At 38.7% G+C, this 16,575-nt stretch overlaps 2 protein-coding genes across 2 annotated transcripts in view; one reads left to right on the top strand and one right to left on the bottom strand.

The window, feature by feature from the left end:
• DNAH6 (dynein axonemal heavy chain 6) overlaps positions 1 to 7,684 on the top strand; it is a 174,208-nt gene extending 166,524 nt beyond the window's left edge. The window contains exons 74-77 of the mRNA XM_042449592.1: positions 1,227 to 1,299; positions 2,882 to 3,033; positions 3,288 to 3,510; positions 7,119 to 7,684. Of these exons, the coding sequence (XP_042305526.1) occupies positions 1,227 to 1,299; positions 2,882 to 3,033; positions 3,288 to 3,510; positions 7,119 to 7,222 (552 nt within the window). The 3' untranslated portion in view covers positions 7,223 to 7,684. The remainder of the gene's footprint in view (positions 1 to 1,226; positions 1,300 to 2,881; positions 3,034 to 3,287; positions 3,511 to 7,118) is intronic.
• Positions 7,685 to 7,777: 93 nt separating this feature from the next.
• LOC121920555 (neuronal acetylcholine receptor subunit alpha-7-like) overlaps positions 7,778 to 16,575 on the bottom strand; it is a 119,825-nt gene continuing 111,027 nt past the window's right edge. The window contains exon 10 of the mRNA XM_042447681.1: positions 7,778 to 9,974. Coding sequence (XP_042303615.1) covers positions 9,453 to 9,974 — 522 coding nt within the window. The 3' untranslated portion in view covers positions 7,778 to 9,452. The remainder of the gene's footprint in view (positions 9,975 to 16,575) is intronic.

Genomic DNA, 16,575 nt, shown 5'->3' with positions numbered 1-16,575 from the left:
ACCATTATGCCATACTGGCTCTCTTTGTATTTATTTGAATAAAGGGATGGAGGACCAAGACATTGAATGAAAAGAGTAGCAGATTCTGAAGAGGGCTTTGAAGAAATCGAGGAGGCACTGTGATCATTTTTAGGGCCTAAAGAAAGCAGGTGGAGTCCTTTAAGGGACTTGAGAGCCCTTCAGGCAGCAGAGGCTCATAAAGCAGGAAGAATGAAGGTTGCAGCCGGTTCATTAACAAGGAAAAATAAGAGGGAAATATAAATGCTTAAAAAGAGAGGGAAATAGAAAAGAGTGTGTAAAATCCTGGCATTTACCATTTATTACAACTTGGGTCCCATCATGCTTAAAGCAGTGAATGCCAAATATGAGTCACAACAGATAATCAAACCGGCAAACTGCTTTTGCTTTGCACTTGGCAAACTGAAGCCAATATTCCCTTTTCTTGGCATTCTTCTTAGTGCAATGCTGACAGTAATAATGTGATTCCTTATCCCAGTTGGGTTAACTGATCATTTACAGTAGAGAGACATTTTTCATACAAAAAGCATTAAAAATTAAGTGCCTTCCGTATTTGCAAGAGGCATTTACCCATACCTAGTTTTGCTGCCATAATTTGATACTGCATTAGTACCCAACTTTGAAAACTTCCATTGTCTAAGACAATTCTGCAGTTTTATTGCAGCTGTTAAAATAATGAGCTGTTGGGGTTCTGTTAGGTGAAAATTCCCTAGACTTGAGTTTAAACAAATTCAGAGGCAGTGAGTTGTACATTAAAAACAGCTTTTCATACCTGGGTCAGCTAAAAGGAAGGCACAAATGAACTGCTAAATACTCGAAGTTTGTTTCTAGATGATAGGGAAGGCTAGGTGCCAACAACAACAGAAAGGGAATTTCCTTGTGCTACCTAACAAAATCAGCAGCTTCTTAATTGGAGGAGTTGATGCCTAGGCAGAAGCTAGGGCCTCCATCTTCTCCAGATTAAGAAGTTATTGTCTCTGACCAATCTGTGAGAAGGACAGACTCTTAAGCAGCTTCCTCCTGCATTCAAGGTTTTTCTGGAGCCAGAAGAAAAATAATTTTAAAAACTCCTATCTATTTAAAATAAATATTTAGAATTTTGGCCAAACCCAATTGTTAGCCATCATGCAAATAAAATTATTTTAAGTAAATAAATGACTGGTATATCAAGTTCATGCTTAACTTATGTCAACTTTTTCCCCCTTCAGTTCTGGCTCAAAAGAGGCCCACCTAAATCATTCTGGATCTCTGGTTTCTTTTTTCCACAAGGATTTTTAACAGGTAAATAATAACCATTCCCTCTGTTGCTAATATTCAGGTACGATTGCTGCTGTTTATGTGGCTAAAAGCATGCGCAGGATGGGAGAAATCATGGGGAACAAACTCACAGATGCACAATAAATCTCTATAGGGAAAATCTGAAAGTCCCCATTCATGGAAATGTGCATGCTCAGTGTCCTTAGCATACCAGCAGGTGTGAGGGGTGGGATTGATAACTGGCTATGAAAGAGAATATAATCCTTGTTCTGGAAGAGACCCCAGAGCCATCCAATCCAGTCCCTGCCATGCAAGAAGACGCAATCAAAGCACCCCCAACAGATGGCCATCCGGTCTCTGTTTAAAAACCTCCAAAGAATGAGACTCCACCACACTGTCAGGGACTGTGTACCACTATCTTAGCTGATGGGCTGGACCACTAAGCCGGACTCTGTATTATACATATACATAGACATATACATAAACATATGCATACGGTTACACAGCATCCAGATTTATTGTCTGAATTTTCACTAAGGATTATATGGAGAAATGCAGAACCCAACGTGAACTTGACTTTCACATTGCCAGCTATAATTCGTAAAACTCTTTCTCTCATTGAGAAATCATTGAGAGTAATGTTAAGCAGGTGGTTTTCCTGGATTGCAGCTATCACTAAACCCTGTCTGAGCTTTCAGGAAACCATTTAACCTAATAGGTGGCCATTAAGCATGCTATACTGCATAGCTCCACTTCTGGCATCACGGGACAGTGGTCCCCTACCCAGACACTGTGCATACCACATACATATCTATATAAAGAGGTCTGTATGTACAATTGGTCATGTGTGGGCCTGTATGTGAGCCAGGACCCCAACAGTGTCCTATGTCTTTCACATGTGACATCAAAGTATGGACTTTCACAGCACAGTCTCACTTGTGTATTGTTATGGGAAGTGATTTCTTAAGTGTCTAAATTAGGGGTTTAATCACTATTATTGGTTTCTCACCACTACAAGGTCTTAGTAATTCCATAGCTTTTTACTATACTATTCTTCAGTGTGTCCATGGAATGTAGGGATGTGTGTGTTAGGGTTAAACAAGCTGCACTTCACAGGCCACATGTCATTCTCTGCCACATCCCATATGGCCCAAGTTGATACAAGCATATTCTAAAGAAAGAATGTATTTAAGAAACTAGTGTATGTCAGAATTAATTATAAATTCTCAAGATTATATGAGCAACCTTTATTTTTCATTCTGTATTAACAAAAATAATAAAATATAAATATGATCTAGATAAAGCAACCACAAATTCACCACTATAATGAAGCCACAATAACTGTGTCTTCTGCTCCAAAATGGTATGCTTTCATTTCTTTTTGTTTAATAGGGGTTGCTCCAGCATAGTGGTGGAGTTTACAATGACACATTGTTCTAAGATAAGTCTGAAATCATGAACTTTAAATTATCACCTTTTTTTTTTCAAGATGCAGTTTGCTCTTTAGCAAACCTAAGTTGAATAATAAGTCTAAATTCCAGTTCCTTTCTCCTTCAATGACTGTGTGTTGTGTTTGTTTCACATTCTTTACATATTGTGCTTTTAGGAACTCTTCAGAATCATGCTAGAAAATATAACTTACCAATTGATGAGCTCAGTTTCAGTTATAACGTCATCCCTATCTATCGTGATCAAGTGCTTGTTGCCGAAGCTGCCAAAACATCTCTCTTTGGACAACAATTGCCGATGGATGTTGAGGTACTTAAGCTTCTATTTTTGTGGTCAATAAGCAACAACAGAGAGGGGGAAACTTGTATCTTTTTAAAAAATATCTGCAAAGATATCTATCACTCTTTGTTGCCATTTATCATGAGAGCATATATTTACCCAAGATGAGACATGCTATTCCCAATAGGTGGGTAGTTAGATCAGCATTGATTAATCCATTCTTCTTGGCTAGTTTCTGTGTGTGAATGTTGTTGGGATTTTTCACCTTTTGATTTTTATTTCAGCTACCTTCTCCTGAAGATGGTGTGCTGGTCCATGGGATGTTTATGGATGCTAGTCGCTGGGATGATGAAGAAATGGTTATTGAAGATGCTTTGCCTAGGCAGATGAACCCAGTACTGCCAGTAGTCCATTTTGAGCCCCATCAAAATTATGAACCAAGCCCATCACTGTATCATGCACCACTCTATAAAACTGGAGCCAGAGCAGGAACGCTATCCACCACAGGTAACCATTTCTTTAATTAAACTGGCAGTAACTAGATATTTTTAATCAGTTTTATACATAGCATGAACAAAATTACATTATATGAAGAGTTCAGACAGGCACTTATTTAAACTACTGCAAGAAAGCCATTATCTCTCAGGAATTTGAAATCTTGGAGCATTATTAAAAATTGTTGAACTTTGTAAGTTTCATTGAAATTTGGGCCATCAATCTGAGTCAAAATGGAGAACGCTCATAAAAAAAAAAAATCCCCCAGCAGTCTGATTTGGCTCAGAATCTCATGCATGCTGATGAACTTTTTGGGGACATATGGAGGCTGCTCTTCCTTCTCCTCTATGGCTCTTTGACCAAAAAGAGTGATGAGGTGGGGTGTCTTTGGCCCGATATAGACTGGCGCAAAGTGCCAGACTGGGGCCAATTTTAGGGCTCGGGATACCGGAGTGTCCACACGCTCCTGAGTCCCACTATGCCGTAATGGCTTGCCCCCATCAACACAGGGGCCGCCATGATGACATATGTGTGGCACCACATCCAAATGTCATCATTGTGCATGAGGGCACCCAGCATGCGCCCTAAAAAGAACCCTCTGGGAGTGGGTTCTTTTTAGGGCTACCGGAGGCCACGCCATTTGGTTACTGCGGCCTTCATGTGGGGCAGAATGGAGTGACATCTCGGTGCTCCTTTCTCCTTATCTGTATCCACCCTTTGCTTTTGTGTGTCCCTTACACCACTTCTCCTGGTTCCTAAAATGCTAGAAAAAGTAGTTTTCCAGGGACATCTGAAATTATCAAATAATCCTGGGAAATTATCCTTTCCCAGTGTTTTAGGTGCTAGGAGGGGAGGGAGAATACAGAGAAAAGGGGAATATGTCTCCTTTTCCATTTTTAAGTGAGGAGTGTATGCTGAGATTCCTACCTGGAACTACTCTGATTCTTTTGAGGGAATTAGAGAATGTTTCTTGGCTACCATAAGCATACCCATGTTATTTCACTGTGTACGGCAATAAATGTTGGCGCCACACCTGACTGCGGTGTGCCATATTTGCTAAAACCTTTACTCAGTAGCAGTGTTATGAGGAATAGCACATAGGACCTGTGTGTGGTATATGCTGGGCTCACCAGGCTCATGTTCGTCAGCCCACATTGTTCCAATCACTTGCCAGAAAAACTAAGGGGGAAAAGAGTACAGTAGTTATCCTTTCCTGGAGAGATGCAGAAGTGTTTGAGAATTCCCCCTCAGTTTGTCCCATAACTGGCTTGGCATGTATGCACTGCTTCTGTGAGCATTTGGCAAATGTTTTCCCAAGGGTTCTCTTCCAGACTCATAATGTTGTCATTAGTAGATCATACATCCTATATTCGTGCCCCTCTCTTGGAATTGTAGATTTCCATACACAATAATGGGTCTCTTAGACTGCACCTGGAAGAGATGCACAGCAGCAGATACTCATATTATAGTACACCACTAGCATGCACACATAAGCAGGTGCCCGGGGAAGGGAGAAGTGGGAACATATCCCCTCCCTTAAATAAGACAAGGCAAGAATACAATAGTTCAAAACATGGGCATTTACCTATTACTGACCCCATGGGGAAAATACCAAGGATGAATTTTCAAAAATATTAGAAAATTGGTTGAAAAGTATGTTTCACAAGTGTTGGGAAAATCCTGACAAGACAAATCCCGGAGTGATGATAATCTTCTCAATTGAAGGCTTATTCTTTGCAAAATAAGCACAAGATATTTTCCCATCCAAAACAGCCTTTTTTTGTGTAGGAAACATTTTCCCTGCAAAAATAATACTTCTGTGCAGAAATATTATTTTTCCATGCTTAATATGCTGTTATCTACACAAAACATTCTATTTTCTAAGCAAAATTCTCACATGCTAGTTTTGCGTAAATCCCAAACTGCTAATAGTTTTCAAAAGTTGGAAGATTTTCTTGCAGCAGAAAGAAAATTGCTAAAAGGACTCATTGCTTTGAGGATGAAATTAGCAAAGAATTCCATTCCTGAAAGATATGACCCAAAGAAATATGCTTAATCTGGTGGTGTTCATCACACAGTAGAGAAAGTTTTATCATGCAGTCCTCCAGGTTTCTAGATCTACAATTGGTTCAATGAAAGATCTGGAGAAGGACCCCAGGACTGGCATGGGATAGACCTGAATATATCTTCCAAAGAGTTCAATTGTTAAATACACAGCCGTTTCAGGCCATGAGTTTTTAAAATAATATCCACAGCATAACATACTATTAAAATACTATTTTGCCATAAGATTGCATCTTCAAAATAAGAGCATTCTGCAGAACCCATTTCCAGGTTAGGTGCAGTGGCTTGTAATCCAGGAATTCTCCTCCATTTCCCATTTTACTCCCAGATGATGTCTTCTCTTTCTCTCAGCCGGTCCTCCAGCAATTATGCTCATCCTTCACCCTTTCTTGCTACTGAGATGGCAGAGCCATGTCACAGGGAAAAGAAAGAGCTGGAGAGAGATTCCTCTCCCCATCGTCACCAGATGTAGAATTCTTTTAAGAGATATTAGAGAAGGAAATGATGTTTCTACTTCCCAAAGAGGCATTTGGACTGGCACAAAATTGTGCAAAGCAACAGGGATTAGAAAGAAAGAGAGACCCCCTCTCTCTTCTTTGCTGCAGTGTTTCAGCCTGCAATTGCCAGAGCGGGAAGAAGATGCTTCTTGGCCTTCCCAATCCCTACTTACTAGTGAGCAGTGGGATATCACTGGGCTCGTCCTGTCAATGGGATGGGAAGGAAAAAGGTGGAAGAGCATTTGAGGGTGTGTAGAATCCTTCTGGATGGGTGGAACAATATGTCCTGTGTTGAAAATGCAAATGCAGATTGCCTTCTTTTCTGAGCCAGGTTAATGCAAACCTGAGGGAAGGGCCTAATGTTTAATTGTAAATCACTTTTGACAGGTCAATATAACTTGTTGGACTGGTCTATGGATGATATTTAAACTAGCAACAGCAGCCGAAATACTTTGTGCTTTGAATATTGTATTGGTTTGTACAATGCTGAGCACTTGTGCTCAGTGACAGTTTCTAGGGTGCTATAACTATTGAACAAAAACTATTTTCTGTGCATTCAAAACTTTGATTCTGGTGGCTGCATTCTGAAGACCCACAAATACATTGAGTCCCAGGCCTATACGCCTCTTCCCCTTTCTGAGAAACTAGCCAATATAAAGTATTATGAGTGAACCAGGTCTATTAGGAGCTTAGCACACATATTCAGATTGCATTTAGGCTGCATCAGTACTGCAGAATTAATCCAGTTTAACATTGTTTGACTGTCATGGCTCAATGCTCTGGAATGGTGGGATTTTCAGTTTTATGAGATATTTAGCCTTCTCTCTCAGTGAACTCTGGTGCCACACTACAAATCCCAGGATCCCATAAAATGGAGCCAAGACTATTAAAGCAGTGTCAAACTGCATGAACACTGCAGCGTGGCAACCGCCTTAGTCTTAATAGGATGAAGTGCAGTGAGTTGCTGTGTTTCATTTATTTTAGATTTGTTCTGCTTTGTGTATATTTTAATGATTACTGCTTTACGAGTAACAACTTTTCCCTCACTGTTTGAATTAGGTCATTCTACCAATTTTGTAGTTACTGTCTTATTGCCTTCAAAAAGACCAAATGACTACTGGATATCCAAAGGGTCTGCATTGCTTTGCCAGTTGAATGAATAATGAGGGCATGTTGCTGTCCACCAGCCAGATGTCTACATTGTGCTCCGATTGTCTTCCAGGTGCCAAGTTGTAACATTACATTAATGTCATGCCCATTGTATTATTATCTTGTGTGATCACACTGTCAGAAGACCATGCTTCACTTCCAAATGATTTTCTAAAAAAACAAATTGCATTAAACTTTATACAAGGTGAATGTAGTGTTCATTTTCCATTTCTGTTTTGTTCCTTGTCATGTGTTTACTAACAGCTTCTAGGCTTTATACATCAGTAATATGGTGAGTTTTTAATTTTTTAAAAAATCTAAAATTGCACGTTACAAACAAAGGAAACATGATTTGAATTGAAATAGTGAATTGCTACAAATCCTGTGCAGCCAGGTTTCATATCTCATTTGCTCTGTGAATGCAAATTGCTTATAACAGAAAATGTTTCTGAGAAAATAAATATTAGCAGTCAAGCTGTTGAATGTTTGGTTCTCTTTTATCTCTAAAATGTAAGCAATAAATGTTTCATGCACGTGCGCACGCACACACACACACACACACACCCAAATAATATTTATGGGAATTTTATATAAGAAATGCTGTCATCAATGTGACTTGGCAACTTGCAAGAGAGTTGAAAACTTGTACATTCTACAATAGATCCAATAACCATAACAATACTTCTTTACATATAGTTGTACATACGTTAACATTTTCTTACAGAAGAGATAATTATACATTGTGATTTAGGGTGAATTTAATATTCGCTATATTTGAGAAAATCTTTTACTCAGTAGCTCTGTCTTTGGATTAGAGCCACAGAACTTGACATATTTTATGCTAGCATGTAAGAACAAATAGGCCCAATTTTAATACTTTGTTGATGATTTTCACACTTAAGGACTTAAAAAAAAACAACCCTCATTTCTCCAGAAACTGGTTTTGTGCAAAAACATTTTTGTACCAAAAAAAGGTGCAGACAACAATGTATTTTGCACAGAAATTGTTTTGTTTTTTTGCACAGCTATAGTTTTTTTCCAATAAAATCTCAAATTATGAAAAATGTCACAGTGGTTAACCATTTTTAAATTGGATATCTTGAATCTGCCAAGATCCCATTTCTCATTGAGGGTGAGAGAACATTTGTATTTTTAGATATCTACTTTCAATGGGGAGAAACTCCTTACATAGATTATCAGCCTCTTATTTAGTCATATGATGCCCTCCCTAGCTCATTCCTATGTAAACAGCCCTCCATAATGACTGCAGTCAAGTTGTTTAAAAAAGATATTAATCTTGAAGAAGGTGCACAAGAGTGCCAGTGGAAACATCTACTCCATTCAAAGCAGTGTGGTGCAGATGCACTGAATCTTGCTTCAATGCATGTTTAGATACTCATCTGAATATGCCTTAGATGTGTATCAGTTGTTCTCAATCCAGCAAGTGACACATGTGCTGCTTCTTTCATGCATGTTTGGGACTGCTATAGAATTCTACCCAAAAAAAAGATCAGTAACTGTTAATGCAGTGCAGTTTAGAGAATTGGAATTATATACAAATAAATCGGAAGGCAAGAGTAATACTGTGCAGCTGCAACACTCCGCTTAGGGAAAGTGGCTGCTCAAATTCCTGTACTGTAATAGAAAACCCTGAATATTAAACAGGAAATATTTTTAACATCTTAGAAAAAGGCCGTTGCATTGACTTTACATTAGTTTCAACTGGCGAAGTATTTCAGACTATCACAGTGATAATAAAAGCTGAAACTCACTATTTATTTGGCAAACTGTAACTAACAATGTAATTCAAGGCTGAAGTGATACGTTACCATAAATGAAACCAGTGTTAATGAAAGATTCGAAACAAAAATACTGAAAATGACACATTTAACGAAGAACTTGTTTCTAGGAAGGATTTACCAATGTAGCAAATTGTTCACTAGTGTTTTCCTAGTAGTACATATACTTTAATAGTTACTTGGTAATGCTTATGCTGTGTATCTGATTTCTTATCTAATATTTATCAGAGATATTGACCACAAGTACAGGAAGAAGAAACAAGTAACAGAGCCAGGTACTTAATCCTGTACCTATCGTTTCGAACAGTGAGGGGGCACAATTTGACGTTGAAACTTATTTCAACTGCTTTCTGCTTTTTATATCTTATCGTTTAGCAAAATTAATGGCATCAATTCATAATCCCCAGTTATGCTTTGGAGCGGGTTTTGTTCATTTCTCAGATCCTTATGTAAAATCTTTTGTAACGGCTTCGATAAAATTTGGAGCAGACATTAGTATTGTGAGTGTACAGATGATGGCAAAGAGTGAAAATGCCACAAGGCATAATCTGTCTATGACGGCAGCTGCAAACTTCCATTCACTGCAGACTTCTTCCCCTTCATCCTGTTTTCGGAAGCGGGCAGCAATGAACTGCACTTCTTCGAGGATTTTGACAATCACAGGGATAGTATCCATTAAAGCTTTCCTTTGACTGATTTCATTATCTTCAAGTGAAGAGTCAGGGCCCTTGCCGTTCTTGTTGCCTGCGTCACTGTTCTGTGGGCAACAGGGATTTTCCATGGCATTGTAGCTGTAGATCACATTGCCATTGCTCGATTGGTGTCCTGGTAAAACATTCATTTCGACGCTGCTGACACTTGACTGGTGCCTAGAATGGCTGTATTTACAAGAAAGGGGCCTTATGCTCTCTCCAGGTTTTTTCATTCTCAAAAACCAAGCACACCAGTTCAGCAAAACGACACGGACCTGGAAAACAGAGAAACAACTGACACATTTTGTAGGGGCTTGAATGACTAAGTTTACACCAAATTCTCATTGGCCAGAATACAAGAGGCTATGTAAGTTTCACAAAGTGATATTACAACTTTGCAAGTTGCTACAGGAAACATCACAAGTCGTTACTGAGAGTAAAATAAAGATGCCAGACGAAAGCATTTTTCTGTCATCTGGGCTTTTGTTAATCTTTTCCATCTCAGCTTCCTCACCCGGAGAATAACTGCCTTACAGGTATGTCATGAGACCTCTTTTTATTGTTCTAATAGGAGTACTTACTATTGCTTGACATCTTTTGTAATAAAAAAATGTGTCATTCTGAAAACATTTGAGTGCTTGCAAGAAACTGAAATTTGTCTCGATATGACAATTGAAAAGACACTAATTAAAGTATTGAAATCAAAGAATTGAAAGGTAACAAAAGGGAGAAATCCAGCTGCTGATGTGCCACAGACAACCTGTACATTACAATTTCTGTTTACACCACTTCCCAATTTATTCTGGCTTTGGATAGAAAGAACCTCAGGTGATTTCACAGCTGGTCACAAACAACAACTCTGTGGCACTCATTTTTCTTTTTTGGTCAAATCTGTGTATGTACCATAACAAGCAGTTAGGCCCATGAAGGTTCCTCTTAGGGCTGTCAAAACCACTAAACAAAATCTTAATTCAAAATTAAAAAGCTTTATTAAGGTCAGGGATAGAATTACAAGCAAAGATGGGGCGAACTTACAGGAATAGCATCAAAGAACTGTTCAATAATTGAAGCTAAACAGTGTAATCATGGAATCTTAAAATGCCTTGGAAGAAGGATGCATCTGTGATTAAGTTCAGCAGGTGACTTACTTTTTTAAATAGGGAATAATTCCCATTTTGAACCCCTTCAACCCAAAGGAATGAGTTACAAGGGAGCTGTTGAAACTGTAAACCTGGACATAATTTGGACAATTGGGGCATAGAAAGTGTAGAATATATGCAGGGACCACTGTTGTGTCTAGAAAGACAGAAAGAAAAGGTGAAAATTGGGAGATGTTTCCACTCTTACTGGTATTCCAAACTAGGAGAGATGGATTGGTTTTCCTATCTGTGTGCATGGAGAATGCTGGAAACTTGAACCATTACTAGGCAATAAAGAAATTAGGCCATTTTGCCAGACATGCTGTACTTATAAAAACATGAGTCTTTTTTTCTCCCTCCATATTGTTAATAAATGGGAAGCAGCATCTCTGAATTTGCAGTCTTTCCTAAGGAGGGCAGAAAAATATTTAAGAGGACTGAATTTAAAAAAAAACAACCAACCTAGCTTTATTCTCAACAGTCTACAAAAACAGTATGGCCTTTCTCAGGGGCTGCCTTGGCATTTACATGAACTGTGTTGAAGCCAGTGAGCTAAAACATACTGAACTCTCTTTTTTTCCCCCACATGATCAAAACGGTTGGCCTTTTTTCTGATCTTTGTCAAAACTGTGGGCAGTCTCTTTATTTCTACAGATCTGTACAGATGGGGAAGCAGCATTTTCAGCAGGTCAAGTATATTTGGATGAGCATCTCAAATAAAAATTAACTGATCTTAGCCATATATATAATATATAACAACCCTACAAAGTTCTTTCAACAAATATTTCTAAAATTAAGGGGGAATCTTTATTGCAGAGAAAACAATCCACAAATTGCAAATTTAGCTAATTCACACCTCTTCAAACATACACAGCTCTCTGAAGGAGAAAGTGCCGCAGGTGAGTCATCACAGCTCTAGAAATTAGAGCAAATATTGCTAATGCTGTTCTCTATCCAATAAATGCAAATCCTCACATTAGCCAAGAGACAAAGAACCAATTCTGTGAGCTTTCATCTTATTTCTTGAATTTTTTGGTGATGGCGTAGACATTCCTTAGCTCATTCCTGTGTTCTCCTGCAGTTTAAATGATGTTCAGTATTTCCATAAATTATTTTTGCAGAGGTACATTGCAATACCTGCCTTCTTATAAACAGCAGGATGACAGTCCGTTGTTGTCTTTCCCAGGTAATTCGATTTTAGTGGTGAGAACCCATGCAATTTGTTTTGCTCTCTCTATCACAGGAAAAAAAAAAAAGATCTCAAAGGAGCTTTCTCATTCCATTGGATGAGGGAGGAAAATGTCTCTCTCACAATCCTCTTCCGTTTATAAATTGTGCCAGCAATTGCGCTCTCTCTCTCTCATACAAATATAACACTGCAAACTCTTTCTTCCTGCAGGAATGCAATGATGCTCAGTGGTATGAGGGTTTTTCCCCCCATCCTTGTATGATTCTTGTATGACCGTGAACAGACATGGTGGAGAGATTGCTACTTTCCCTGCCTGCTATTAAGTTTCCAAAAAGGCCTGTATAGCCATGGGATAGATGGACCTTTTTGCTCTGCCTTGTAACTCACTCTTCCCAAGATACTAGGTTTTTTTTTAAGGCTCCAGTTCATTGCTTGCAAACCAAATTCAGATGTGGAGACCTGCATGGTTAAGAATTTGGTTTGTATGCCAAAAAAGCTGCAAGCTCCTTCAGAGTGAATTAGGCAACAGCTAATGAAGAGACTTTCCGAGTCTGACTCTGAGTCTGAAGGGGGGTAGCAAATAAGGTGAGATGAGGTTCAAATCCTCAGGGTCTACCTTCTGACTTTCTGAAAATACCTGTGACTTTGAAATGAACCTTACTACTAAATAATATTTAGGAGCTTTTTATTCAGATTCCCACAAGGGCCTCCTACTGTGGCATGTAATAGATTGATACCTCCAGGAATATCTGCCTACAGCTATTTATGGCATCATAAAATTCTACTCCCAGGACATACATGGAGATTATTTAACAAGCACAAAGAAGCACTAATGTATCCCTGATGGCGAATTTTTAATGTGAAAAAAATTACATAATATAGTAAGTTAACACACGAATAGGATGAAGCAGCTGGTGGGGCAAGAACATAATATGAGGGTCATTGATTATTCCAGAAGATATTTATGTGATTAAAGCTATCAGTGGCTTGCAGACTGAAAACAGAAGAAGGAATCTGAAGCTTTGAAAGAGGATTTGTCTCAAGGCTCTGAAATCCTTCCTGACAGGATCAGATTTACCACTAGACAGACTAGGCATGTGTTTTTATGCCCTCCATGTTTTCAGGCCATGAAGTCTTTTACACTGCCAAACAGAATGGCCCTAGATTTAAAAAAATAATTCAGCTGAGCAAATGTACCCTTAAGTGCCCTTGGTTTTAATAAGTGAGATGTAACTTGTACTTAAAATGAAAATCTCCTATTGAAATTAGGTGACTGTCACTAGATATTATACCTGTTGTGGTGCAATGGTTTGAGTGTTGGACATTAGACAGGTCAGAGTTCAAATCCTCATTCAGCCATGGAAACCCATGTGAACAAATCTTGCCAAGAAAACCCTATGATAGGGTCCCTTAGGGATACCTTAAGGTGATACCTTAGGGTCACCATGATTCAGAAGTGGCTTGAAAACACATAACAAGACATCACTAGACATTAGGTACACATAATTAAGTTGCTATGTATCACACTATTCCAATGGGTGCATTTCAGCCAAATTACGAGAAGAAAGGACTCACTAGAAAAGACTATAAAGCTTGGTAAAGTAGAGGGCAATAGGAAAAGAGGAAGACAGCATTCTAGATGGATGGACTGAATCAAAGAAACCACAGCCACGAATCTGCCGGAGCTGAGCAAGGCAGTTGAGGATAGGGTTACTTGGAGGTCTCTCATTCATAGGATCACCAGTGGGCCAAAATCGACTCAAGGGCAGTTAACAACAACCACTTTCAATCCATCATCTTCCTCAGAATCCTGATCCTAAATATTCATGCTACTACTCTTTTCATCCTGGAGGGAAGTGACCAGTGGAGTCCCACAGGGCTCTGTCCTGGGCCCAGTGTTATTCAACATCTTTATCAATGACCTGGATGACAGAATTGGGATCATACTCATCAAATTTGCAGATGACACCAAATTAGGAGGAATAGCTAATACTCCAGAGGACAGGATCAACATTCAAAATGATCTGAATAGACTAGAAAGCTGGGCTAAAGCTAACAAAATGAAATTCAATACAGAGAAATGTAAGGTACTGCACTTAGGGCAGAAAAATGAAATGCACAGATATAGGATGGGGGACACCTGGCTGAATGAAACTACATGTGAAAGGGATCTGGGAGTCCAAGTAGACCACAAGTTGAACATGAGTCAACAGTGCGATGCGGCAGCTAAAAAGGCCAATGCAATTTTAGGCTGCATCAATACAAGTATAGTGTCTAGATCAAGAGAAGTAATAGTGCCACTGTATTCTGCTCTGGTCAGGCCCCACCTAGAATATTGTGTCCAGTTCTGAACACCACAATTCAAAAAGGACATTGAGAAACTGGAGCGTGTCCAGAGGAGGGCGACTAAAATGGTGAAAGGTCTGGAAACCTTGCCTTATGAGGAACGACTTAGGGAGATGGGGATGTTTAGCCTGGAGAAGAGAAGGTTAAGAGGTGATATGATAGCCCTGTTTAAATATTTGAAGGGATGTCATATTGAGGAGGGAGCAAGCTTTTTTTCTGCTGCTCCAGAGAACAGGACCTGGAACAATGGATGCAAGCTCCAGGAAAAGAGATTCCACCTCAACATTAGGAAGAACTTCCTGACAGTAAGGGCTGTTCGACAGTGGAACACACTCCTTCCTCGGAGTGTAGTGAAGTCTCCTTCCTTGGAGGTCTTTAAGCAGAGGCTAGATTGCCATCTGCTGGGGATGCTTTGATTTGGATTTCCTGCATGGCAGGGGGTTGGACTGGATGGCCCTAGTGGTCTCTTCCAACTCTATGATTCTATAATTCTATGATTCTATACTATAATGCTACAACTCTACAATGGTGACTGCTAATATCATACCACAGGTTAAGTTGCCCTTATTCAGAAATCCAAAATCCAAGATAATCTAAAACCCAAAATTGCCCCGATGAGTGTTTCAGATAGTGACACTTTTGCTTTCAATGAACACAAACTTTGTTTTGTGCACAAAATATTTTAAAAATATTGTGCATAAAATTATCTTCATGTAATGTATATGAGGCGTATACGAAACATAAATGAATGTCATGTTTAGAGTTGGGTCTTAACTCCAAGATGTCGCTTTATGTTTATGCAAATATTCCAAAATCCAAATACATCTGAAATCTAAAATACTTCCAGTCCTAAGCATTCTGGATAGGAATACCCAAATTCTGGTTGAACAGCTGATAAGTCCCATCTTAGCCTAAAAGATTTTGTTTAGTTCCTGCAGCAAGTTTAGCAACTTATTTCATGAACAGTAGACTAAACAGCAGAAGATACACTGGTATATTCAAATCTTCAGAAAGTTCCAAAATAATGTTTCTAATGTAAATCATATTGTTTTACTACACAGTGCTACTGTTCTAGCTGTCTGTAGAAGAGACAGGTTCTTACTTCGTGCAAAACAAAACATGCTTTTCCAAATTGTTCAACACAGCAATAAGAAGCTGATGCTGTAATGTGCAGTACCATACGCAATACTGTCAAGCCCATATTTCTTCACAGATGGAAAAATGTTTGTTCATTTGTCTGTCATAAAAGCCATCTTACAAAGGTTTCCAGAACAACACAAAAATAAGTGTAGCATGAAAACCAAGAACAGTGATTTTGCTGCCCTTAGATCTAACGTACATTTTTCAAATGGCATGAGATTCCTTTTAGTGCTATATTGACTTGTTTTCCTGTATCGCTTTAATCCTAGTTTATACATCACAATGCAGATAAATAGCATGTGGGTACATTCAGCCTATTCCATCTTGCTTTGATACTCATTTTATGTGAGCAGGCAAACTGGGGAGAGAAGAGTTTTACATTATTTCCAAAACTGGGATTGTAGTTTGTGCCCCCTAAAAAGCCAGAACTTGTGAGTCAATAACAACGACAAAAATCCTTAATGTTGCTTTACAATGAATTCTGGTTTATTTGTCTGCAACAAACCATAACTCTGGGTTAAGACATAATACAAACCTCTCATCTTCCAGGTTTGTTCACCCACTTGCATGAAGAGAGGTACAAAACAGGAACAATTGGGCTGTATATTCATATACATGTTGCTAGTTTATATTGTGTTTAAATGTGAAAGATTTCTTAGCTTAAAGTGACACGTATATGTATCAACTGTCTGATAAGGTACGTAGAGAGAACACATTGAACATATTTTCTGTAGGGAGCTCCTTAAAACATATGGCCTTATGCCTATACATGCACAAATGAAACGGTACATTTTACTACTCCATAAAATTCATTTGCTCAACTATTTTGTAGGAATAAGTGTGTTTTTCTAAACATCTGTATTCGAGATGTTGGTGACTGGCATTCACAATCTCAATCTCAATGCGTTAAACATTCAGAAATTATTCACATTCATGATACCTATATATTCAATAGTGTAAGAATCATAAAAGTTTCCCAATCCTACTTTTGACTGTCGCACTGGAGATTACTTGTGAGACGCAACAATCTGTTGTGTCTCAGTCAAAAGGAGCACAAAGTAC

Source organism: Sceloporus undulatus, chromosome 2 (assembly GCF_019175285.1).
Source record: "Sceloporus undulatus isolate JIND9_A2432 ecotype Alabama chromosome 2, SceUnd_v1.1, whole genome shotgun sequence".
Lineage (NCBI taxonomy): Eukaryota > Metazoa > Chordata > Lepidosauria > Squamata > Phrynosomatidae > Sceloporus > Sceloporus undulatus.
The sequence above is the reverse complement of the archived record's forward strand: the minus strand, read 5'-3'. Positions and strand labels throughout refer to the sequence as shown.